Here is a 23490-nt window from a genome sequence, read left to right on the forward strand (position 1 = left end):
CCGTCTTGAGTAGGATGGGGCTTCCGCAAGACCACCCGGATTATCCTTCGTATTCTACAGAGGGGTAAATGGCTTGCAAAAACGAAACCGAAGATGACTCGTACAACGGCACCTGCATTGTAGTCCTGGGACGACTGATGTATGCATGAAACACGTGAGCACAAAGTCTAATGCCGGTACCTCGCTGGGCCCTTTGCACTTTATTAGAAGTGATTGGCTGGATCTAATCGCAATTTGAAGCGTGAAGGTAGAGCGGTAATACCCAGTCGGTTCAAAATCCTGGGAACTTTGGAGGGCAGGCCATTATGACATGGTGGGCGGGCGGCTTGAACGGATACACGTTTGCGACCTTGAGTGACCAGGTTAGTGTTGTTCATTGTCAAGGCGCATGGATAAATAGGGGCTATTCGACCACCAATTCCCAATCCTTTTTGATAAGATGAAAAAGAAGACATCATAGACATTCATGCCCACTCACTCGCTCCAGCAACACTATCAACAATGACAAAAACAGGTATTGCGTCACTTCGCCCAACGGAAGCTTCGCCTTTGCCTCGAACCAAGTCACTTCGTCGTCAGCGAGGTGAGAAACCGCAGAACCCAGTTCAACTGCAAGCATTCGAATGGAACTTGCCTGCGGACCACAAGCATTGGAAGAGACTGCAACGTGTATTGCCTGCGCTCAAATCCCTCGGCATCAACAGTCTTTGGCTGCCGCCAGGCAGCAAAGCAAAGGACCCTGAAAGCAACGGCTACGACATCTACGACGCGTGGGACCTGGGAGAATTCAACCAGAAAGGATCGGTGCCTACGAAATGGGGTACCAAAGAAGACCTTGTATCTTTGGCAGCAGATGCGGAGACAAACGGTATTGGACTTGTCTGGGATGCAATCCATAACCATCGCGCGTATGCAGACAGCACTGAAATGGTAAAGGTGGTAGAGGTAGATCCTTCCAGTATGTCACACTTCAAGATGGCAGAGGAACTTACTCACTCACATAACTTCCAGATAGACGAAGAGATATCACAGAGCCCTACGAGATTGAGGCATGGACCAAGTTCAATTATGAAGCGAGAGGCGGCAAGTACAGTAAATTCACGTACAACAAATCGCACTTCAATGGCACGGATTGGAACCAGATCAATAAGAAAAGGGCAATCTACAGATACGTAGAAGGCGGTAAAAACTGGCACCAAGATGTTGGCACAAGCCAAGGCAACGCGGACTATCTTATGCTCGAGAACCTCGACTACACCAACCCTGACGTGGTGAGGGAGCAGCACCAGTGGGGCCGTTGGATTGTGGGCGAGCTTGGACTCAAAGGCTTCCGTATTGACGCCGTCCAGCACATCTCATGGAATTTCATCAACGAGTGGGCCAACTTGCTCAGGAAGCGGGGCAACCAAGAGCTTATGTTTGTTGGGGAATTCTGGCATGGAGATGTCCACGTCTTGACCAACTGGCTAGATCACATGCATTCCTTCTTCAGCCTCTATGATGTACCGCTCATGTTCCACCTCGCAAGACTTTCATGGCATACAGAAACGGATCTCAGAGAGGTGTTCAAGAACACGCTGGTGGAGCAACGGCCTCACAACGCAGTGGTTTGTCACTCTTTGACGCATCTCTCGATAAGGCACTGACTCCATTCAGACTTTTCTGCGCAACCACGACACCCAGAAAGGCCAGGCCATGGACACCCCAATATGCACCGAATTCATCCCTCTCGCATACGCTCTCATCCTTCTCAGACACGAAGGACACCCCTGCGTCTTCTTTGGAGACCTTTACGGAACCGGGGGTCTCCACCCTGAAGCCCCAGTCCAAAACTTGCCAAACCTTCTATTGGCTAGGAAACTTTACGCGAATGGGAAGCAACAAGACTACTTCGAGAGACGGGACTGCATCGGTTGGGTCAGACGTGGGTGTGAAGAGAGACCTTATGGTCTCGCCGTCGTCATGAGCTGGTCAATGAACGAGAACCCTGACACCCGGCTTTGCATGGAAGTTGGCGAAGAGCATGCTGGGGAGATCTGGACTGATGTTCTAGGACTGGAATCTGCGTCCGTTAAGATTGACCAGCACGGTTTTGGTCTCTTCTCCTGCCAAAAAAACAATATGGCATGTTTTGTTAGCAATAATGCCAAGAGGAGGAGATTCCCCGTCAAGTTCAACACTGATTTCCAAAGTCTATTAGAATAGAACAAACGTTTTTCAGTCACAAGGGACCGAAAAGCGGCAATTATAGTAGCGTTAGATCTTTATGTATCACGGCCAAATTTATTAGCGGGCATTTTGGGATATCAATAGCATATCGATCACTAGCCATTCTGAATCTTCTTGAATGGAAGCACTGGCTCTTTTTCTTCTTCTTCTTCTTCTTCTTCTTCTACGGAAGCCTCATGACTAACACTGGGCAGAGACACGTTGAATATCTTCATGCTTCACTAGTTACCTTTCTGTACATCTGACCACTTTCCCATCATTGTGTAGTAGAAATATCATAGACAAAAACTCAATGCTAAAAAAGGTGTCATTCTTATCAAGGATTACAGGTCTCGTATAAATGGAGAGTTTTGATTAATAGCTGTTTTCGTGAAGCTAGGAATAGCTTCGTGTGGCTAGTACCAGTCATGGCCCCCAAAGACGTGGCTCACCACATGCAGACCCCTTATAGGTAGTTACTTCTATCGGTTATTGATTCATACGTACTGCATAAGTTCTAGATAAGACGTGTAACTACTTTTACACTGAGTCTATAGACAAGCTGATAGTGCCCCCCCCCCCTTGTCAACCCAAGAGTACTGTGCATAATAACAGCAATAAGCCTCTGTCGCGCTAAAAACGACACCGTTAGTCGCAGCAACACAACTAACGCCTTATATCACATCGTGACAGCCTCATATTCTGAAGGCTACAGGTTCAAATCTGGTTTTCTTAGATTTTTTTAATTCTAAAATAGCTCTACTAGGGAGGGTTAGAATAGTCTAACCTACCCTGCTTTTTACGCTACGCTCTAGGTCAGGATAGGCTAAGACTATCCCTTTTGCCTCTGTGTTATCACTAAATCCACTGTCTGCTGAGGTTTATTACAGTTATTGTGCACAGTACTCTTGGGTTGACAGGGGGGGGGGATACTATCAGCTTATCTGATCACTCTTTTACACCTCACTTCGGCAGATACTGCGGGTTATCAAAGCTGGTTTTGTGACAATAAAATAAACAAAACAACAATAAAAAAAGTGCAAATCATTTACGCCCGCGTAGGCTGCACATTCCGATAACTTCCGAGAGGTAAGCATGGGGTCACGAAATATGACGCTAAGGAAGCGGAGCTTGATAAGCAGCACCGCTCTTTTAAGAACTTCGTCCCATCGAAAGCGTCAGCTTGAGCGATTGTTCCTTTTCCCTCCCAATACCCCACTTCTGTCCGCATGTCACTCCGCAAGACGTCGTGTCTATCCTGCGTTGCGTCCAAGAGGCGTTGTGACCGGGCTTTGCCAGCGTGCCAACGATGTTCTCGACAGTCACTCTCTTGCCGCTATCCTTATCCACCGGCAGCCACCATGTATCTTCCCCGGGTATGCGAGGAGGGCTCTCTGCAGGGCTTGCCACAGTCACCCTGCCTGACCCTCGGCCAAGTGAGTAATAACACTACGGCTGTTGAACAAACGGAATACGACGACTTTTCACGGAACAGCGAAGGTCTTCAAAACAAAGATCTGTTAGTTCCTGAAGGTACAGACGTCGATCTTCTCAATAGGGATTGGCTAGCAGAGTCACTAGACTTGTCAACTCTTCTTCATGATCCCTCTTTCCAGAGCTATTCTGAAAGGGTTTCGGCGATTCCGTTCGTTCCCCCTCGACATTGGAGTTTTGAGAAACAACGAACTCGGCTGCAAGATACCCAGCAATCTTCTACCAAAGGAATGTCATCAGAAATCCATGGCCCGATGAACCTACTCTCGAGTGTGATTCTCGGGCCTTGGAACAAGTTTGATGACGTAGCTACGTGGCGTTACTGTGCGAGTGAAATGCTTTCGTATATTTCTCTATACGCAACATATGGAACTTCGCCCATTGCCACAATCACGAATCAAGACTCCACAGACTTGGACCCAGTTCTTAAAAGAGCACTGGGCGTCTGTGCAGCCCACGGAACCCTCACTCAGACTCGGAAGCATGTTTTCGACCAGCTGCTTGATCATGAACTTGAGCAACTTGCGACTTTGTCCCAATCCGCTCCGGTCTATGATGCTAGGTGGCAACGGCACCACTCGGAGACTATTCTAAGGGAGACCACAGCCAGGCTTCAAGCGCTTACCATGTATCAGATCATCCGGCTATTTAGCGGCAGGGCTCAAGATTTCCGAAAGGCTGCGGCGTACGAAACCCTCCTCGCCTCATGGGCCAGGGAGCTGCAGCTTCAGGTTCACATACTTCAGCAACACACGACAATTGTAGGGTTTGGGTTCGAGGGAACCGATCCAAACGTCCTTGACGCTGCTCATCGTGCGATCCTCATGTCATACACGGTTCGCGCCGTTCACTCAGTTCTCAATTACAAAACGTGCGCCGTATGGAACGACCTTTTCGCTATAACCATGCCGACCAGCTTGTCGGGGCCAATAATACTCTCGTATCCAGAATATGTAAATGCATGGGAAAGAGGAGTAACACCCACACTCAGTGAGGATAACAGGAGGCTTAGCAACTTGGTTGTTGCTGCTTGCAAAGGTGTAGATGCTGTGAAGATGGGAACCACCTGAGACAACTGCATCCATGGTCACAGTTAGCACCGTATCCCAAAGAGAAATCCAAGAAAATCTGTGGAAGCGACGGATGAATGGAAAAAGCCTTGTGATCCAGCGCAGTAGAGTCACGGAACTTTTTGAGGTAATTACTCAGCTAGGTTTCCACTTAAGTCCGCACCAGTCTTACGCCACCTCCGGATCCTTCCTAATTGGTGTCTAAAGATTCGCGAGACACGACAACACAACTCACGAGAGTACAGTATCAGTAGAACGTAAGAATACCGGAGTCTGAGTGTCAAGGTTGGCTACAAATACAAACGTTTGTTCCCCCAAAGAACCGGAACATCAGCAGGACACCTCGACGCGCACACACATACACACATATCATATCAGATCACACCAGTCATTCACCATCCCATCCCCCCCCTTATCCATCACCATGGCGATCACTGAGCTCGTCTTTGTGCCCCTAAAGGCCAATGAACAAGTCAGGGCAGACTTCTACAACGAGATACCTAGCTTGATACGAGCCACTTTCAATGTTGTCGGTGGCCCAATGGCCTCGGTAGTGGGCCGTGTTCTTGAAAGCAAACCGACTAGTGCAGATAATCATTGCGGATATCTTGTGATTTTCTGTAAGCCTGATGGTCCTTTTATTTCGGCAGATGCACGACTCTAACCACTAGTGAATCCCCTCCATAGGCTGGGAAAGTATCGACATGATCAAGGACTTCATGAAAACCCCTGGTTTCGTCAATTTCAAAGCTTCTTTGGCGGGGTATGTGGATGGCCCCCCCACGTTACAGTTCTTCGAGGCCCCTCCCGGCATTGCACCTGAAGAGACGCTTCATGACAGCACCCACTTCTTCTTCATGAAATCGACTGGCACTGGGGTTCAAGTCAGCCACGCGAAACAGAAATGGGATGAGCTGGCAGCTACCTTCTCTAGAGTCGCCGATGACAATGTCAAGTATCATAACGGCGATGGAGTTCAGGAATATAACGGTCATTTTGCTGGGTTCAGTGGTTGGAAATCAATCTCGGTAGGCTATGACCCTGCCAATAACATGGTCTGTCACTTGGGTCTGATCATAACTGACTCCCTCTAGGCTCTCGATAAGGCCCTTGGCCAAATGGAGATCCAAAAGCAGCTGGAGACTCTGACTAAAGTTGGTGGGAGCATTTCAACTTTCACCTTGGAGCTCAACCGCGTTTTTTGATCTTGTACCAGTCCTCGACCCACAGAAATAGTTTTCCTATCGCACTCCGCTCAGAATAAAAGCTCAACTCAATCTTTTTGTGGTTCAAGTCAAGAAAAATAACTGGCTGTGCAGACGCAGTTCTCCAGATGAGGACATGTGATAAGAAGGCCGATAAAGTTTGATCCTTGTGGCGCCATTATTACTATATTAATTTGAATGTTAAGCCTACAGGGAACCACATATACAGTGAGAGTTCCTTGACTTTGTGATGCGACAAGTGTCTCTGGTAAGCTTAAGAATGCGGTTTACAAACTCTGAGTGTATGAACCAGAGAGCTTTGAAGAGCCTCAACATCGTCCCTGATCTTGTATTCTATTGTCTGCGCCGGCCACTCTAGGTTCCTTTGATTGTATCTTTATTTCATATTGTCAATACCATATGCAGTAATAATGCTTAACGCCTTTGGCCAAAAGATCCGCAGACTGACTCGCAAGCCCACGACCAACCACGTGGCGCTAGGAGAGGCGATGGATTGCCAAACGTTGTATCTAAAACTAAACTCGGCGCACTTAGTATGTCTACCGTATGAATGGCGTTCATTTAGCAACCTTGTCATTTCTGAAAACCGAAACCTAAACTCTTCAACCGGCTTGCTGGTCCGAGTTATTCCTGAGACTAGTGAGACCCTCCTGCAGGGATCGGAGGCCAATCACCTAGATATATTGATCCACTTATTGATGGCTGCTACTATGTACATCCCGCATCGTCGGGACACATGACTGATGAGGGGCAGAAGGTAGAATTTCTGTGCACTGCCAGAGTGCCGGACAAAGCCAAGCGATGTTTAAAGTCTGGTTTGTAGACCATTTGCAAGTTTTCAGGTATTGCTACCTTACTCCCTAAATGGGGGAAGGCCTGGATTAGCCGTGTTGGACGCTAAGAGGATGGACGATTTTGTTGACGGAATTTGAAAATTTCAACAATTTGTACTGCCGGCATGTTGAGCCGGCCTATAACCTAGGGCAGCGTAGCTCCAAACAAGCATTAGATGGAGCGGCTCAATTCCTTGGCCCGCCGCCTTGGCACCATTTGCATCACGCGTGCTTCGCCAACTACCCTGTCGTATCTCGGCGCGCCAAGCCGGGCAAATATTACTTAATACCACCAGCCGAGAATGAGGCTTCACTCCCGGGACGGGCCTGGGTTGACGGGAGCTAGAAACGTGCCAACTACCCCCGTTTGTAGGAGAACGACTCCGAGCGGCAGTTGTATACATAGTATATCAGCACATGTTTCTCTTAGAGGAGAGTCTCGGCAAAACAGAAGTGTCCTGGTATCTTTGATGGCCAGGGTAAAGAAAAGCCTGGGGGGGCGCATGACTTCTCATCGCCAAAATCTACCGAATATCACCCTGCCACGCGCTCTGAAGTTGCACCCTTTTCGCCTGACGTCAGGCCACGACTCCAATACTGGAGAAGCTTCCCCAACCGACTTCTCAGCAGTTCCCATCCATCTCCACACAACGACTCCGTATGTTTCCGTGCCGGTCACGAAAAACGAACGGCGCTGGGTTCGGATTGTTACCGAGAGACAGAGAATGTAATGCCCGGTAGAATTCTCGGTCAAACCACCCCATTCTTGCGGGGCATGTGCAAGCGCTACCCTGCGCTAATGTGGAGTGGCGAGTCATGTGAGAGGAAGAACATCACGGCCAGATCCCCGACCTGGGCCCATCATCACGCCCACGCGAGAGCAAAATCTGGAGCCCCAGGGGCAATCTCACTCTACGCCCGCACGCTGCGCTTCCCCTCCCTCCCCCGACATGCTTGTTCTCCAAGCGTACGGTCTCCCGGGGTCTCTCCACTGGAGAAGCCCGGAAATGCGGACTGACTTCGGCCGTTTTTCTCCAGTTTCTCCACCCGAACACCTGACAGGTTTTTTGGATGACGATGTTAGTGTCGAGTTCAGACACACCGGTGTTGAAAGCCAGAAGCAGAATCCACAAGGGACCGGTGCTGTCATCGGGTTGGTCAAAATGGGTCACCGACCATGTCTTTGCTGATCAACCGCGGGTGGTGTGAGAAAGGGGGTTAAAAGCCTGCCGCGTCCCAATGATCATTTGCTGTTAGGCTTTTCCTTGGCAGGTTGTCTTTTCACATCCGGACCATTAGAGCCGCAATCCCTCGGAGCTTAGCACCAGCCTAATCAGACCCCGTTGATTCTACTTCCGGCAACTCATTTAGAAAGGGTGTTGGCTCGCAGCCGGGCGGAAAACCTAGAACGATGCACGGAGTAACACTTGCCCCGAGAATTTCGGGCAAACATAACCCGGACAGCCAAAATGAGGCTCACATCGAGAACCTCGCCAACGCGCTTCCCGGCGTGAACGAGAAAGATGCCGCCGCCATCGCCCAGGCCGGTGCCTGGGAAATTGATGCCTTTATCGACAGTATGGAGCGCGAGCTTGAGGCTGCTGGTGGTTTGAAGAAGGGCTTCTTCCAGCTCGAGTTCTCCGAGACCAAGTACTTCACTTGGCTTATCATCGCTTTTGCATCAATGGGTGGTCTTCTCTCTGGTCTCGATCAATCTCTCATCTCCGGCGCCAATCTTTTCCTGCCTGCCGACTTGGGCCTGACCGTCAGACAAAACGTAATGAGACAAAAGCCCACGCATCTCTTTGAGACCTATCAAACTAACTCTGCCAGTCCCTTGTCAACTCGGGAATGCCCCTAGGTGCTGTTGGCGGCGCTATTATCCTCAGTCCCTGCAATGAATACCTCGGTAGGAAGATGTCTATCATCATCTCTTGCATTCTCTACACCATCGGCGCCGCTCTCTGCGCCGGCGCCCAGAATTTTGGTAGGCATTTATCCCGACTCTTTCTATGTGTATATCAGCCATACTGACCATGCTTCAGGTATGATTGTCGCTGCACGAGTTATCCTGGGCCTGGGTGTCGGTCTTGAGGGCGGTACCGTCCCTGTATACGTCGCCGAGACAGCCGAACGAAGAATCCGTGGAAATGTCGTCTCTTTCTATCAGCTCAACATTGCACTCGGAGAGGTCCTTGGCTACGCCGTCGCCGCCATTTTCATTCACGTCCCTGGCAACTGGCGTTGGATCCTCGGTTCCTCTCTCCTCTTCTCTACCATCATGTTCGCCGGCATGCTCTTCCTTCCCGAGTCTCCTCGTTACCTGATGCACAAGGGCAGGACTCTTGACGCCTACAAGGTGTGGAAGCGCATTCGCGGCATCACTACGCCAGAGGCCAAGGAGGAGTTCTTCATCATGAAGGTGTCTGTTCTGGATGAGAAGCAGGTCATCGCCGAAGGTGCCAAGAACAAGCGCTTCCCTTGGATGGACTTCTTCACCGTCCCTCGTGCCCGCCGCGCCTTGATCTACGCCAACATCATGATTCTCCTCGGCCAACTTACCGGAGTCAACGCCATCATGTACTACATGTCCATCCTCATGCAACAGATTGGCTTCAATGACGAGAAAGCAACCTACATGTCTCTTGTTGGCGGTGGCTCTCTGCTCATTGGTACCATCCCAGCTTGCTTTTACATGGAAAAGTTTGGTCGTCGCTTCTGGGCCAACGCTATGCTTCCCGGCTTCGTCGTCGGCCTCATCGTCATTGGCGTTAGCTACCAGATCCCCACCACGTCCAACACGACCGGTGCCGTAGCCTGCTACCTCATTGGGCTTGCACTATACATGGGCTTCTTCGGCTGCTATGCCTGTCTCACCTGGGTTGTTCCCTCCGAGGTTTATCCTACTTACCTTCGATCCTACGGCATGACGACTTCTTCTGGTCTGCTTTTCCTGTCTTCTTTCATTGTCACCTACAACTTCTCCGCCATGCAGGATGCTATGAGCCGTACCGGTTTGACCCTTGGTTTCTATGGTGGAATTGCCATTCTCGGTTGGTTCTATCAGTAAGTTTTGTTATCTGAATTTACTACTAGGCGCTTAAATATTGTTCTGCTTACTAACATGGCGGCCTTCAGGATTTTGTTTATGCCAGAGACTAAAGATAAAACCCTGGAGGAGATCGACCTTCTCTTCGAGAGGCCGACTCGGGAGATTGTTGCCCTTAACGTTAAGAACACCGTTCAAAGCTGTGGTAACTTTTTCAGAGGTCGCTGGGGCAGTAGCGCTGAGCCCGCTCAGGAATCCGAGGTCCTCGAAAAGAACAAGGACATTATTGCCTAAATTATGTAGCATAACGATATGGCTTCGGCCAAGATACCCTGATGTAGCATTAGATAATTATGAGACGTTTGATTTGAACACAGTCAAATGAATACTTCATTTGACGAAGGCGTTTCTCAAGGAATGACAATTGTAAAGATGCCGTCCACTGTTGCAAGAGAGCAGATCATTCAGCTATTACTCGGAAAAAGCTTCAGATTCTACATTTGGGAGAGCATTTCCAATTCAATGCCATGTATAACGGTACCCAACTCGAAATTCGGGTTGGAATGACGCCGTAAAAAGATGGCAATCTCTGGCAAATACATCGCCCGCTGTTGTTAATTCGTGTTGATCACACTATCTGAAGGAAAGTCTAATTGAAAGGCTCACACACAGATCTGTAGTTAGGATTGGCATGAGTGTTCTGTGGTCTTAAGTAGTACGTATCGCAAGTTTTATCCGCCAGGCACTTCATCGGATGCTTCGTCATCTTCCGAACTTTCTCGCTCTGAACAAACTCTCTCCACTTTGTGACAAATGTCCCTTCTGGTTGCAGTCTCACTTCTCAAAAGTGTACATACCAAACCTACATTCAAGAATCCATCGTCATGCGCCTCTTTCAATACATTTCTGCCGGGTTTGCTGTTTTAGCCGCGTTGGCCGTTGCGTTGGCTGCTGTATCTAGCTCCCAGATCGGAGTTGTAAACGGTTTAGATTCTCGTCAAGACAAATGCGGTACCAACGGCGTTGTTGACGGGCAATGCGGCGAAGCATTCGAGCAGAAGGACTGTACTGGCAGTCTTGTGAAGCTGATCAAGCCTGACGTACGTAACAGGTCGTTTTACGACGTTTTCTTCTTTCTATACAGCCTTTTTTTTTTTTTTTTTTTGGGGGGGGGGGGGGGGGGGGGGTGTCTCAGTCCTTTCATTTCTGATAGTAAAGGAAATGCTGACTTCCTTTTCTTTGACACAGTGCTCTCAAGCTTGTAATAAAGTCACCGACAGAAGCGTTACTAGCCTTAGAGTCTCTGGTGACGGCAACGTCGCTAGCACGGTGACTTGCTACATGTACTCAGACGAAAACTGCAATGCCGAGGTTCGAAGGTCTGATGCGGTATCGCAATCTTGGCAGAGGCAATGCATAACAGTAGAAGGACAAACTGTTAAGAGTTGGAAATGCCTTAAGGGCTGCTGATAATCAACCAAGAATGCATCTCAGAGGTAGCTAGCCGTTTTCGTTTACATGTTCTAACCCAATAGTCATCATTACCGTCGGTTGATCAGGATAGGTGCCCTAGTTTGAGTCTCAAATCGTAACGCGTACCAATCGGTTACAAACAAAGCACATGTGTTTTCCTATTCATAAATTTCTCTCTTAATATACAATTTTTTTGATTAGTATAATCGCCTGGTTGAGTATCCTGTTGCCACCGAAAATCATTCATAAATTTCATAGGCGCATTGGTATGTGTTTTGTACATTATGTCGTTGATGAATCGTAGCGTAGCAGAAGATAAGTGAATGGGTTTCTCTCATCCACTATGGATTTGATTCATTCGAGTGGGGCTGTACCGCCCCATTTGTTGAAATGGGTCTCATTTGCCCGTCCTCAAGCCACTCCCAAGATGACCCAAGTGGCGATGAGTGTCTATAGCGTGACGTTGGATGCCCGTTTTCAATCTTGATCCTCAGCAACGTTGATGAAATTTCTTCGGAAAATAGGGATACATCTCCGCTCGTGATACTTCTGATATCTGCAATCGTGGACGGCCGTAGGGTTTTGCTGTCAGCCATCCTTCCATGGCTGTTCCATGTTCTTGCTTCGTAGGAAATCTGAACCTCCATCGTTCTCATTATTCCGAATGGTGGGGGCTCAGGAGTACCCCCGCTGGTCGAGATCGTTGTATTGCTAGTGGTACTGGAGCTGATAGATTCAGATATATCTAACTGAAAGTCCGACCCACGTCTCAACAGAAATGCCCACGATGTACGATGGCGCGGTGATAGCGGCATCAAGGCTACCTGAGGCCCCGATATTCGTGATTCGAAAGAGAAGTCGTCGAACCGTAATCGAGGTATCTTATCTGAGGGCTTTCCATTCTGTAATTGATGGTCTTCTGGAAGATGCTTTGATGTTGTCATGGCAGTGATAACCGCCGGGGGTAGACCTGTCCACTAAACTGGACTTTGATATTGCTCTCGTTGCAATTGAGATATAGTAGGCGGTGATCGTTGGCTTGTCTCCAGACGAAAACATCGGTAAAAGGTCTCGATAAAGCAGTTACACTTTCAACACAAAGAGGAGACTGCCAGTTTGTGATTAGCATCTCCAGTTTTGTGCTGCATGCAACCAAACGCCAGATGTCAATCGTGGGATCCATCAGTGAGATCTAAGATGTAGTCTCAATAACTTCCTACACGTACCGAGAATCCTGCTTTTCTCGCTTATTGATATAGTCACTTCGGTCGCATCACTTCCGACTCCAATAAACGTCGACTTCCTCAGCTTCGTTGCAAAATTCTTCGCAGCAAACACTGCTTTATCGACGAGAGTGGTAGCGCCACTGAGGAAGGCCTCGAGTAGATGAAGCGGAGAAATTTCGTGACCCAAACACAAACAGAAGACGCTAAGAGCGTTGGAAGAAACCGAAGAGCAAGATGGGGGTTATCAAGATTGGACCCGCAAGGTTGTACGAAATGCGTCTCGTAAAAAACAAAACCGGAGTGCAGGTATTCTACGTGCGTGGCAGAAACGGGTTGTTCACGCGCGGGGGGGCAGTGCAAGTTAAAGAGAGACATACGATTCTCCAAGGTGCAGAACTTGGTATAAGTTAAGGATCGGTAACCTATACGTGCTACGGTCCGGAGAACTGATGTGAGATGACAGGATCGTCTCTCAAACGCTAACGCCAGTATAGTATAATTAAAGCGAGGTGAGGGCTAGCTCAGAGAATGGAGGGAACATGCGAACAGGCATAAGGACAACGAAGCCAGTACACTGAGACGGAATCGATCCCGTCATCACATGGACGCAGCATAGCTCTTGCTGGGAATGTAACTATCTAATTTGGCTTTTCGTTTTGCCTAATTGGTCTCATGAGGTGGATGTTCCAACTTCCTGGCTGACGTGGATTCTTAATTTTGTACGCAAATGGAATAGTTTGCGCAAGAATCACCCGATTAGGTATTAGTGTGTAATGCATGGAAACCCGGCAGGATGGTTTGAGTTTCTTCTTAGCTAGTACCTACCTAATGTAAATAATTGAACGACAGCGTTAGTGCCACACGACTGATAGAGGCGCAGAGTATGTAAACTGAGACATAGGCTTACCAGCTTTCCAGCTTGGTGGTGGCTATGTTCTTAAAAGTAGCCAACAGATGGCAACATTGATCTTAGTTTTCAGCAACACCGGAAATGGCAATAGCCACCAAAGGGTTGACACCTTACAGACCGGACCTTTTATTCCTCTTCTCTGCTTTTACCCTTTAGTTAGACATCGAGCCAATCGTTGAGCGGCTATTCAGATCAACCACCAGTAGCAGAAGAAACAAATGTTAAACGATGCCAAAGCAAATCTGTGAACCACTTGTTGTTTCACTGCCATATGCCAGAGGTGGTCCAACACGATGCATACTTATCAGCACAGATACGAGACAACCCACTAACAACGGCAAAAAGTCTTCCGCACAGTCCAGATTTCGCCTGGCGCCATAGTCATCTAGGCTAGGCTTCGTAGAAAGACACTAATTGTGAAAAAGAAAAAGAAAAGAAGAAGAAGAAGAAGACTCGGGGTTCCATTCATGATTAGCGCATAATGCTTGGCGGGTCGCCGTACAGAGCGTTGGATTCGGTGGAAGTAAACGGTAAACAGGATGCCCCCCTCATCAAGCCAAGGAATATCTTGAAACTGCTTATTAGAGACCGTCAGGAAGTTCAACTCCCTCTTCTATTTGTTTCGCAACCCATAGGTACTCTGGGCCGTTTGTTAATGGTTAATGCTGAGGACGCCTTGTACCCCTAACAGGCGCATCCAATAGAGAAGTCCCTAGAAATTTCCGCTCCAGAAACTACCACTTCCATCCTCATCAGCACTTTAGACTATCAACCAGATGATATCTCTTCGAAGTGGATTTCAGAGGCCCTTCTTCAGGAGAGTCAGGGCCTCTGCTAACACACTAGATTTTCAGCTAAGCCTCGTGCGCTTTGTAATAGCGCCGTTGCTGTGCTAGGCTTTTCTCACCGAAAAGATTTTCCCTAGTGCTAGCCTCTCGACTGGTGGAAACTCAACTCCTAGTACTATCAAGGAGAATAATAAAGAATCTTGAGAGGAGGGGAAACAGTATCGACTCCAAAATCGTTGAGCTAGGCCTCAAGCCTTTGTAAGAGGAGACTTTAAGAAAGCTAGTGATGGCCCTAATGCCTAGCGCTGAACCGTCAAGGCAACAAGACAGCGGTGTCAATTCACGCAACAGCGTAGTTTGATGTGTCTACCTGGTCAAATTGGGAGCAGAGATCGTGACGACAGCTCGAGCTTTCGGGATCTACCTATGTTCATTATTCCTTTAGTATATCCAAGAAGACGTGTGGTCACTATGAGTCTCGGGTGCGGCCGGATCACCTGCCGCCCCAAGGTCGCGCGATCGGGGCGAGCAGGGTGAGCAGGGTGAGCAGGTTGCTTGCGCAGTAAACAGATAGTAGGTAATTGGAAACCTGTTAGTAGGATAGGTACCTACGGCAGCGTGCAGGACACACTGGTCCAAAAGTCAAATGGTTACTACACCACGTAAGTGTCGGATCAATTCCTTGATAAGGCCACAAAAATAAGCCTAGTAGATATTACATAATATAACACCCGGTAAAAGCTACCCTAGGGTATGATTACCCCTGTTAAACCAACAGCAACTGATCTACATCTAAGGACGGATATATAAATATCGTAGTAGTTGGTCGAATTCTTTTGTGTCCCTTGATCTCCTTGCTTTAATCATATTCCATGTACCTTACCGAATATCTACTTAACTAGGCATCTATTCTTGTCTCCTGCCACTTTGGTCTCTCTAGGTTGACAGACAATTTCAATGGCATCATTCGGTCTTTTTTCCCGGCTGCCTCTCGAGCTGCGCCAACGCATCTGGCAACTGAGCATGGAGCCCCGGCACGTGCTTATGGGAAAATGCGAGTACCTCCATGCGCAATCAAGCCCACCAGCCGTTCTACAGGCCTGCGCGGAATCGAGGTCGCATCTCCGAGGCCATTATACCCAGAAGGCTCGTTGCGGCTGCAGTGGATCATTGGCGTCGCGCGCCATGGTGAACTACGACATTGATACCGTCTGCATGACCGCCTTCGACATTACTATCTGGTCGAGTGCCAAGGATGCACCCATCAAGTACCTGGCGCTCGAGTCCAGGGACTCGGAGGCCTTCTTCTGGAACACTAGTGGTGCCGTGAGGGACATCGCGACTCTCAAGCACCTGGAGATACATCCTACGCCAGGCTCATGGCCGGAAAGGAAAAAGGCGCTCTTGTTGCAGGATTGGATCTCTCAGCTGGAGGTCTGGTACACCCCGTGCCCCCCGGCGCCATTCCGCACAAAGATCATCAGCCCTTGGCCAGACGTCGACATCCCTGAAGTTGGAGCGGATAACTTTGACGAGATATCGCGGGCTTGGGACAGGACGATGGGGTGGGCGTCAGACGGCTCATCGGAGGCTGACGAGCCGTTTCCAGATGCGCCCCCTCATGGTCAGGCAGAGGCTGACCCAGGGACCGGGGTGCAAGCCCTATGAGCGGTCACCTGTTTGGCCAACACCCTACGGTCTATATTGACGCAGGTACGGATATGAGATACTCGATACGGCAAAATCAGGCCCTACAACAAGGCTGACCGGTGGATCACCTTGTTACTTTGTTCCATCTCATTTCCCATCTCATTTTATTTTCCATCTCATGGTCCAACATCTCTTGTCATTCCTTGCATCCATAACATGTTCATACTGCCGTTGTAGATGGCCGAAAATCTCAACGTTCAAGAACCGTAACCGAACGGGACAACGGGGACAGTAGAGGTGACGCTGTTGCTCCTTCAGCCTATTTACGCATTCGTTTCTTCATACACTCCTTCATTCGCACCTTCGTTTCCTCGTCGCCACGTTTTCTTCACAGCAGTCCCTCATCATGCGGTTTCCCGTCTTCATCCTCAGGCTGCTCTGGCTCGTTCCCGGAGCCTTGGGCGCCGGCAGACGAGCAGCATATGAGAAGATCCTATTCTTCTATGCATACCGAATCGACCAGCTTTTACCGGAGGACCAGCGAACAGTAGGCGTAAAGTGTGCAAAGTGGCCCACTAGGGAGGAGCTGCCCTGTGAGGACCCGGGCAACAATAAGCCCAAATATCTTCACTGCAAACCAAAACAACCGGCCAGGACGGTCTGCACTCTCGGCGAGTTTATCACAAAGCTTAATTAAATCAAAAGTCATCAGGTAGGTCAAAGATCTTTATAATTGCCCCACATGCCAACTCGACCTATGCACTAACTAGAACGATATCCATTTATGGCTTAGCACTTTCCTTAACCCATGGCTTACGCAACAACGTCGCTGCTGGTCTGATGAAGATAAAGGGGCCCGGACAGTCTAGCTGCAGATTGTTTACATCCACTTCAGGTCTGTCCTGCTATGGAATAACCTAAACTCTGGACCCACAGTTGGAAACCAATAGCTCCTAATACTACAGTGATGTGCCATTCATAGAGAGAGGCGCCCTTGGTAACTGAGGAAAGACCTTGTCGACCTTCCAACTGAGTTGATGATGACAGCTCTCAAATAGGCGACTTGCATGTGGAGTTCTAAAGCAAAAACTGCAAGGCGTAAACCCGACATCATGGGGGCCCATTGCGAAGATCTCGATCGCAGAGATAGGTCGGGTTTCCGGTTAGCATAGTGGAACCTAGTGGCGTGCTACCCACTAATATGGCTTATCGACAGTGACAAAGGGACTTTGCATGGGATGATCGGTGCTTGGGATCGTCTGGAACACAGTGAGTTCGAAGTTGCATCATTGGTTGACAATCTGGATATCCCATCCTCTTGACATCAATACCAATGTGATTTAGCAAGTAAAATCTACGTGCGCTTTGGGGGTCGTTGAAAGATTGACTCTAAGTTTGCATCGGCTATTTACACAGTGATGGTGATTACGTTGGTTGATGAGTACAGAAAGTAATCAGCTACTTACCCAGATACAGCCAAAGCCAATAAACAACAAATTGGCACCGCTAATGGAGAGATCCGTAGCTGCAACGTTCAACTCGTGCTACACTACGTGCAGAATACCAAATTGCCTCCGTACCACAATTCATCCACTACTTCTGGTCGGTCCACATTTATGACAGAGTGAAACGACAAACTCCATCAATCCACCGACATTGACGTAAGAAACGTCAGGCTTCGTGACGCTAGTATTGCATACAACACCGTACACTAACCGCCATAAACTATGACGTTCGAAAATGAATGAAAAATTGGACACAGTTGGATTGCACCTCAGACGTATAAGTTGCAGGCTGGACACCAAGTTGAAGCTGTCTCTGGACAAACACGCAACCTACATCGATCGGCATTAATTACTATATCTGGACTTGAACTTCGAAGCGCAATTGCATCTATTTTTGAAGCATACCAATTAGATCCAAATACCCTATAAATTCCATTCCCAACATGGCCGACGAAATCCCCCAACAGATGCGTGCCGCAACCATCAAGGACTTCAATAGGGGTTATGAAGTCAAAGACGTCAAAGTCCCAACCGAGCTCGGACCTAACGACGTCCTTGTCAAAATTGCCGCCGCGGGCTACTGCCACACTGATCTTCAAGTACAAGAGGGAGTTTATGAATCCGCTGGTGCCAAGCCTGGCCTTATCGGCTCTCACGAGCCTGCTGGTACCATCGTGAAGCTCGGCTCTGAAGCCGGCAAACAGGGGCTTCAAGTCGGCGACCGTGTCGGCTCCATCAACACATATGGCTGCTGCGGCAAGTGCAACTCTTGTAATCAGGGCAAGCAGGTCTGTGACAACCTCACCGGCATGCTCGGTCTCACTCTCGACGGTGGCTTCGCCCAATACATGAAGGCCGACGCCAGAGTAGTGGCCAAGATCCCTGATTCAATTCCTTGGGTCGAGGCTGCGCCATTGTTCTGCGCGGGCGCCACGGTCTACGGAGCTCTCTGCGCGGCACAGCCCAGGAAGGACCAGTGGCTCGCAATGATCGGTGTTGGAGGTCTGGGTCACCTAGGCATCCAGTACGCCAAGTCGATGGGCTGCAAGGTCATCGCAATCGACAACCGTCAAGAGGCTCTCGATCTGGCCAACGACGTTCCATCGCACCTCAAGCCCGACCGCACTATTCTCGTTGATACCGATGAGGCGCAGGAGAAGACAGTGAAGGAACTCCAGTCTTCTTTCTATGAAAGCAACCCGGGCGTCGACCGCGTCGTCATCAACACCGAGGCTCGGCCTCTCGTCAAGTTCGCCCAGCAGTTCCTGCGCAAGGGCGGTGTTCTCGTCGACGTTGGGCTCCCTGCCGACGGACCTTTCGAAGTGGATCCTTTTGCCTTGAACTTCAAGGAGCAAACTATCCGTGGCGCGTTGATCTGCACCCCTGAGCGCAGCCGGGAAATGCTTGAGCTACACGCCAAGAACGGATGCAGAACACACATTGAGAAGACCTACAGTGTTGATCAGGCCAATGAAATGGCTGAGCACTACTTGTCCAAGCAACTCAAGGGTCGCTTGTGTATGGTCTTCTAAAGGAAATCCGGAAGCAGTCGTTGGATGATGTAATGATACCTATATGCGTACTAGTGTTTAGGCGAAACGATGAGATGACAGTGCACCAATATACAATAGCACAATGTTCCAACTAAGCGTCCTTCTCGATTGAATCAAAAATAGTGAGAGTGAACGTGTTCACCAAGCGACGCTTGGTCTTCGAAGTATGTATGAATGGTGCAGTTCACCTTGTGGAAAATATTGAACTAAGCTGAGTAGGTGATCCTTTTATATGTGCTGAACTGACCAGGAATTGTTCAAAACTTATTAATAGTAATATGTTTCCTGTACTATAGAATTCCGAAGCTCCATTTCCTGTCACTTTCAGATCTCATAGCGGTCTGTTACGTCATGAACAGGTCGATAGATAAAGTAGTCAAAAGAAGCCTTTCTCGCCGTGCCATTCAGATCTGAAGCAGCAACACCGACAAAAGCACCAGTGAAGCTACCGTGTGCCTGGTGACCACCACATTCATCGGAGATGATTGATGCATCGTACACGGGCCCGACTGCCTTCAGCTCTTCGCCCTCGAGGGCGTAGTAGAACTGGAGCTTTGGTCCCCGGATCGTCAACGCCAGCCTGACCTTACCCGAATCAGGCAGCGATACCGGGTCTGGGAAAGGGGTCGTGAGATTGCCATCGGGCCACGATGATTCAGATCTTTGGATCAACAATTCCCTTTTGCCGTCTTCGTGGGCACTGACCGTGAGGTAGAAGAAGTTGTAACGGCAGTAGTAGGCTGTTAGGCCCGCAAATTCTCTCTCGTCGGTAGGCGAAATGTCGACAATGGTCTCCGCGTCATAGGAGAAATGGGTCTGACGACGAGCGACCAGAGCCTGCTCGAACCACGACCCGATAGACTCTCTTCCAGTAAGAGTGAGCTTTCCTCCCTCGGTCGAGAAGATACGCTCGGGTTCCGGCGTGCGCAGCCACTGGAAATCCTTATGCAACCCATTCTCGAATGTGTACCGCTGCTCCGCCCAGTACGCAGTGTCATCTCTCGTACCCGGCACCTCAACAAACAACGACGGTACGGGGCCGTTCTTGACATACAACCAATCATCTTCACCCCAGTACGCTTCTTGAATTGCTGTTTCACGACCCAGCACACATCGTCTGTTCTGTGTTATGGGACGACCTGTCAGGTGAACCATGTATGTCTTGCCTTCGGGGGTGTCCACAATGTCACCATGTCCCGCGCGTTGAAGAGCTGCAAAAGGCGCATCCTTTGACGTGATGACGTACTTCTGCGGGTGAAGCTCATACGGCCCCTGAATATCGCGAGAGCGGGCTAGAGTGCAGGCGTGTTCGTAGGCAGTACCACCCTCGGCGGTGAGGAGATAATACCATTCGTTCCTTTTGTAGAGATGGGGACCTTCGACAAGAGATAGTTCGGTGCCTCTGAAGATGTTCTTCTTAGGACCTACTAGTTTACCTGCTTTGGGGTCAAACTCCTGCAGAACGATCCCCGTGAAGGCGCTGAACCGGCGGCGATGGTCCCACATCATGTTGACGAACCACTTTTTGCCGTCATCGTCGTGGAAGAGCGAGGGGTCGAAGCCGGAGGAGTTGATATAGAAGGGATCAGACCAGGGTCCCTCGATGGAGGACGCGGTGACGATGTAATTGTGGCTGTCTTTGAAGGAACCATCCTTACGCTTGACGTCCGTGTAAACAAGCCAGAACTTCTCTCCGTCGTGAGTGAGACACGGAGCCCAGATACCGCAGCTGTCTGGGTTGCCACGCATGTCCAGCTGGCTTTTTCGGTTCAGGGGCCGGGTGACGAGTTCCCAATTCGCAAGATCCTTGGAGTGGTGGATCTGGACACCGGGGAACCATTCGAACGTAGATGTTGCGATATAGTAGTCATCTCCGACCCTCAAAATTGAGGGGTCCGGGTTGAACCCGGGGAGAATAGGGTTCCTGACATGAGGCATGATACACGATGGATTGCTACTGATAAAAAAAAAGATTCACTGGCACTCGAGCAATTATGCCTGGAGCAAAACTAGTATTTATCAAGGCTCTTTGCTCTCTCTCGAAAGAATAGGTTGGGCGGTTCAACTCCACGCCTCCACAGATTGGATTTAGCCGGAAATAGATGATTCGTGACAATGTTAGCCTAAGACCCCCGTTTTTTGTCTTGGCTCTGATTACCCCGCGTCACGTGGATTAAGGGACTGAAGTTGGGGAAGCCTCAGATATGATACATGTGTGATCAATATGTGTAGCACGCGCGTTGAAAAGGGCATTTGGACAACAGTCATATTTTTGAAGCCAAAGTCATTAGTTAATACACTCGCAGAAGCGATATCATCAGTCAGAATCGTATGTCAGTTGGGATCACAAGCGTAAGGAAGTTCATTTATGAAGTTTGAGGAAACCCGAAATCTCGGGTCTGTCGGTTATCATTATCCGAGCCTTACATCCCAGAGTTCTACACTATACAATTTTTCAACTCATCTATTCCTATGTCGACATCTCGTGTGAAGTGAAAATAAAGATACACACTCAAGGCATTGGAATGGCTTGCTTGTGGTTGACAAACAAACCTTCGGGGTCATAGACAGCCTTGAGCTGCTTAAGACGGTCAAAGTTTGCCCCATAAAGACGAGATGACCACTCGGCCTGGGAGAGTTCGGTATCGGCGTAGTTGACGAATCCGCGGAGGGGAGCACCGCTGGCAACCAGAGCCTCCTCAAAGGGCTTGAATAGACTCTTCATGTAAGCGGGGCCGTCAGCAGGATAGCTGGTGATATCAACGGAGCTGGACTCCCAGCGAATAAGCCAAAGGTTTTTGCCGTGGCCAAAGCTAGTGTCGGTGTCGGAGATGTCGCGAGAGACACCGCCCCAGAGATCGATGAAGCCGGACTTGCGCATGTCGGTACGGTTGAAGGAAAAGTCAGTACTCTCATAGAGAACCTTGGCCTGCTCAACAGTGAGGGGGTGGTCGGTGGTAATAGTCAAAGACTGAGTGTAGAAACTCCGTTCGCTGAGGGCGCCTCCGTTGAGCTGATTCATGCCTGGGCCGGCAACGGCAACCTCCATGTCCCAGAAGGGCAGCTCAGTCTTTTGTACTGTGACACAACCAGTGATATCGTTGAGGGATTTGAGAAGAGGCGCAATAACGGTGTCGAAACCGGCCGGATCTCCGTAGAAAAAGCCTTTTGCTATGTAGGGGGGTCCGCTGAGAGACCAGCGGAGGGCCAATTCATCGGGACAATCCTCGGAAAGTGAGTACCTCTGGATGGCAACGAGTGATTTCGCAGCCTTGGTGGAGGTCAGGTCACCGGCGTTGATAGTGAAGTTCACAGCGATATCGAAAAGGGGCTTGTAGGTATTGGTGGTGACGGAGAGCAGGACACCAAAGGAGGCTCCCGCGCCTTGGGCGGCCCAGAAGAGGTCAGATCCCTTGACCGCGTTGACGATGGTACCGTTGTACAGCATATACTCAACGGACTCGAGGTTGTCCATGGGGGTACCGAGGTGGCGGGAAGTGGAGCCGAAGCCACCACCACCACCAATGCTGGAGCCAGCAAGACCGACATTGGCACCACGGACGTGGGGAAAATGACGACGGTGGTTATCCCAGAGATATTTGAGAACGGGTCCGACGTGGGAGCCTCCGCCGTATGTGAGGCGGTTGGTAGCCGTGTCAAAAGACACGGAGTTGAAGGCAGCCATGCTGATCACAAGACTACCCGGGTTTCCGAAACCGTAGGCCTGGAAAGAGTGCGCGGCACCGAGGACCGAAGCCGAAGTGGAGGGATTCCGTGCGCAGTCTAGTGAGAGAGCGATTTGATCGTTGCTCTCTGGGAATGATATAGCAGCAGGGATGACTTTGATGCGTTTCTGGAAACCAGCAGTATCTTTGGCCCAGGTGGCATCAGCGCTGATGACATTTCGAACCCCAGCAGTGGTCAAGCATTTCTGTAGCTCAAAGGCGGTGCTGTTGGCCTGAGCGGGGACGTGAGCAGAAGTGAGACAAAGGAGCGAAGCGACGACAAGATGTCTAAGAAAGTTTCTTGGGCCCATGGCTTCATAGGATACAACCGTAAAGTTAAGAGAATGTTAAAGGAGCAGGGCTACAGATCTCGGTAGAAGATATTTCTACTAAACATCTGTGTCAGTTCATCCGATACAAGGGAGTTAATGTATGGCGCCGTTGTACTTGACTTATTTGCTTGCCTATACATTGAAATCGTTTCCAGTCTCTGTTGAGGTATGCTGGGTATGTAACAAAGGTGATTTTGATTTATATCATCTGTGGAGACGGTCTCTCTTGGCGGTTCCTTTACAGCCTCACTACATCGAGTGGGAGAGTCTGGTTCATATCTGTTTGTTTGTGGGTGGCAATCAAAGTATCTTTGATTGACCCGGCAAGTCTCTGACCTCCTTAATTTGTCAAGACTGTCTTTGCTGAAGAATCGCCTTGTGAGCCAACTGGCGTTCAGACGCCCGTTCTTTCAGGTTTGTGATAATTGGAGCACAGAAGGCGGCCGCT

At 49.4% G+C, this 23490-nt stretch overlaps 10 protein-coding genes across 10 annotated transcripts; 7 read left to right on the forward strand and 3 right to left on the reverse strand.

Annotated features, from left to right (window-relative positions):
• Positions 1-501: 501 nt before the first annotated feature.
• Positions 502-2205, forward strand: LY79DRAFT_505250 (alpha amylase; the record flags this gene model as incomplete). Its single annotated transcript, XM_060553598.1, has 3 exons — positions 502-958; positions 1012-1607; positions 1657-2205. 3 exons carry the CDS (start codon positions 502-504, stop codon positions 2203-2205), a joined length of 1602 nt encoding a protein of 533 aa, XP_060419619.1.
• Positions 2206-3389: 1184 nt separating this feature from the next.
• On the forward strand, positions 3390-5124 carry LY79DRAFT_204340 (uncharacterized protein). Its single transcript, XM_060551483.1, has one exon. The coding sequence runs from the start codon at positions 3438-3440 to the stop codon at positions 4770-4772; it is 1335 nt and encodes a 444-aa protein (XP_060419620.1). The 5' UTR covers positions 3390-3437; the 3' UTR covers positions 4773-5124.
• LY79DRAFT_204333 (uncharacterized protein) lies at positions 4985-6193 on the forward strand. Its single transcript, XM_060551482.1, has 3 exons — positions 4985-5392; positions 5460-5800; positions 5867-6193. Exons 1-3 carry the CDS (start codon positions 5197-5199, stop codon positions 5975-5977), a joined length of 648 nt encoding a protein of 215 aa, XP_060419621.1. The 5' UTR covers positions 4985-5196; the 3' UTR covers positions 5978-6193.
• A 2049-nt stretch (positions 6194-8242) lies between these two features.
• LY79DRAFT_505335 (uncharacterized protein) lies at positions 8243-10174 on the forward strand (the record flags this gene model as incomplete). Its single annotated transcript, XM_060553611.1, has 4 exons — positions 8243-8608; positions 8665-8818; positions 8877-9897; positions 9970-10174. 4 exons carry the CDS (start codon positions 8243-8245, stop codon positions 10172-10174), a joined length of 1746 nt encoding a protein of 581 aa, XP_060419622.1.
• A 583-nt stretch (positions 10175-10757) lies between these two features.
• Positions 10758-11602, forward strand: LY79DRAFT_686938 (uncharacterized protein; the record flags this gene model as incomplete). The annotated part of the gene is made up of 3 exons (XM_060564675.1): positions 10758-10984; positions 11094-11251; positions 11555-11602. The coding sequence occupies exons 1-3, from the start codon at positions 10765-10767 to the stop codon at positions 11600-11602; spliced, it is 426 nt and encodes a 141-aa protein (XP_060419623.1). The 5' UTR covers positions 10758-10764.
• On the reverse strand, positions 11502-12217 carry LY79DRAFT_536491 (uncharacterized protein). The gene has a single exon (XM_060556602.1). It carries the CDS (start codon positions 12166-12168, stop codon positions 11695-11697), a length of 474 nt encoding a protein of 157 aa, XP_060419624.1. The 5' UTR covers positions 12169-12217; the 3' UTR covers positions 11502-11694.
• A 3017-nt stretch (positions 12218-15234) lies between these two features.
• LY79DRAFT_575542 (uncharacterized protein) lies at positions 15235-15945 on the forward strand (the record flags this gene model as incomplete). Its single annotated transcript, XM_060559714.1, has 1 exon — positions 15235-15945. One exon carries the CDS (start codon positions 15235-15237, stop codon positions 15943-15945), a length of 711 nt encoding a protein of 236 aa, XP_060419625.1.
• Positions 15946-17662: 1717 nt separating this feature from the next.
• Positions 17663-19045, forward strand: LY79DRAFT_536494 (alcohol dehydrogenase GroES-like domain-containing protein). The gene has a single exon (XM_060556603.1). It carries the CDS (start codon positions 17876-17878, stop codon positions 18962-18964), a length of 1089 nt encoding a protein of 362 aa, XP_060419626.1. The 5' UTR covers positions 17663-17875; the 3' UTR covers positions 18965-19045.
• Positions 19046-19117: 72 nt separating this feature from the next.
• Positions 19118-20956, reverse strand: LY79DRAFT_536495 (family 43 glycosyl hydrolase). Its single transcript, XM_060556604.1, has one exon. It carries the CDS (start codon positions 20921-20923, stop codon positions 19310-19312), a length of 1614 nt encoding a protein of 537 aa, XP_060419627.1. The 5' UTR covers positions 20924-20956; the 3' UTR covers positions 19118-19309.
• A 541-nt stretch (positions 20957-21497) lies between these two features.
• Positions 21498-23021, reverse strand: LY79DRAFT_686942 (FAD binding domain-containing protein; the record flags this gene model as incomplete). Its single annotated transcript, XM_060564676.1, has 2 exons — positions 21498-22512; positions 22651-23021. 2 exons carry the CDS (start codon positions 23019-23021, stop codon positions 21498-21500), a joined length of 1386 nt encoding a protein of 461 aa, XP_060419628.1.
• Positions 23022-23490: the final 469 nt, after the last annotated feature.

This window comes from Colletotrichum navitas, assembly GCF_030913465.1.
Source record: "Colletotrichum navitas strain CBS 125086 chromosome Unknown LY79scaffold_3, whole genome shotgun sequence".
Lineage (NCBI taxonomy): Eukaryota > Fungi > Ascomycota > Sordariomycetes > Glomerellales > Glomerellaceae > Colletotrichum > Colletotrichum navitas.

Bases quoted from the DNA above. Each gene is read 5' to 3' on its own strand.
- LY79DRAFT_536494 (XM_060556603.1), top strand. From the start codon at position 17,876: ATGGCCGACGAAATCCCCCAACAGATGCGTGCCGCAACCATCAAGGAC.
- LY79DRAFT_204340 (XM_060551483.1), top strand. From the start codon at position 3,438: ATGTCACTCCGCAAGACGTCGTGTCTATCCTGCGTTGCGTCCAAGAGG.
- LY79DRAFT_536491 (XM_060556602.1), bottom strand. From the start codon at position 12,168: ATGCCGCTATCACCGCGCCATCGTACATCGTGGGCATTTCTGTTGAGA.
- LY79DRAFT_204333 (XM_060551482.1), top strand. From the start codon at position 5,197: ATGGCGATCACTGAGCTCGTCTTTGTGCCCCTAAAGGCCAATGAACAA. The intron at 5,393-5,459 runs GTAAGCCTGATG...TCCCCTCCATAG, and splicing joins CGGATATCTTGTGATTTTCT to GCTGGGAAAGTATCGACATG. The intron at 5,801-5,866 runs GTAGGCTATGAC...GACTCCCTCTAG, and splicing joins GTGGTTGGAAATCAATCTCG to GCTCTCGATAAGGCCCTTGG.
- LY79DRAFT_536495 (XM_060556604.1), bottom strand. From the start codon at position 20,923: ATGCCTCATGTCAGGAACCCTATTCTCCCCGGGTTCAACCCGGACCCC.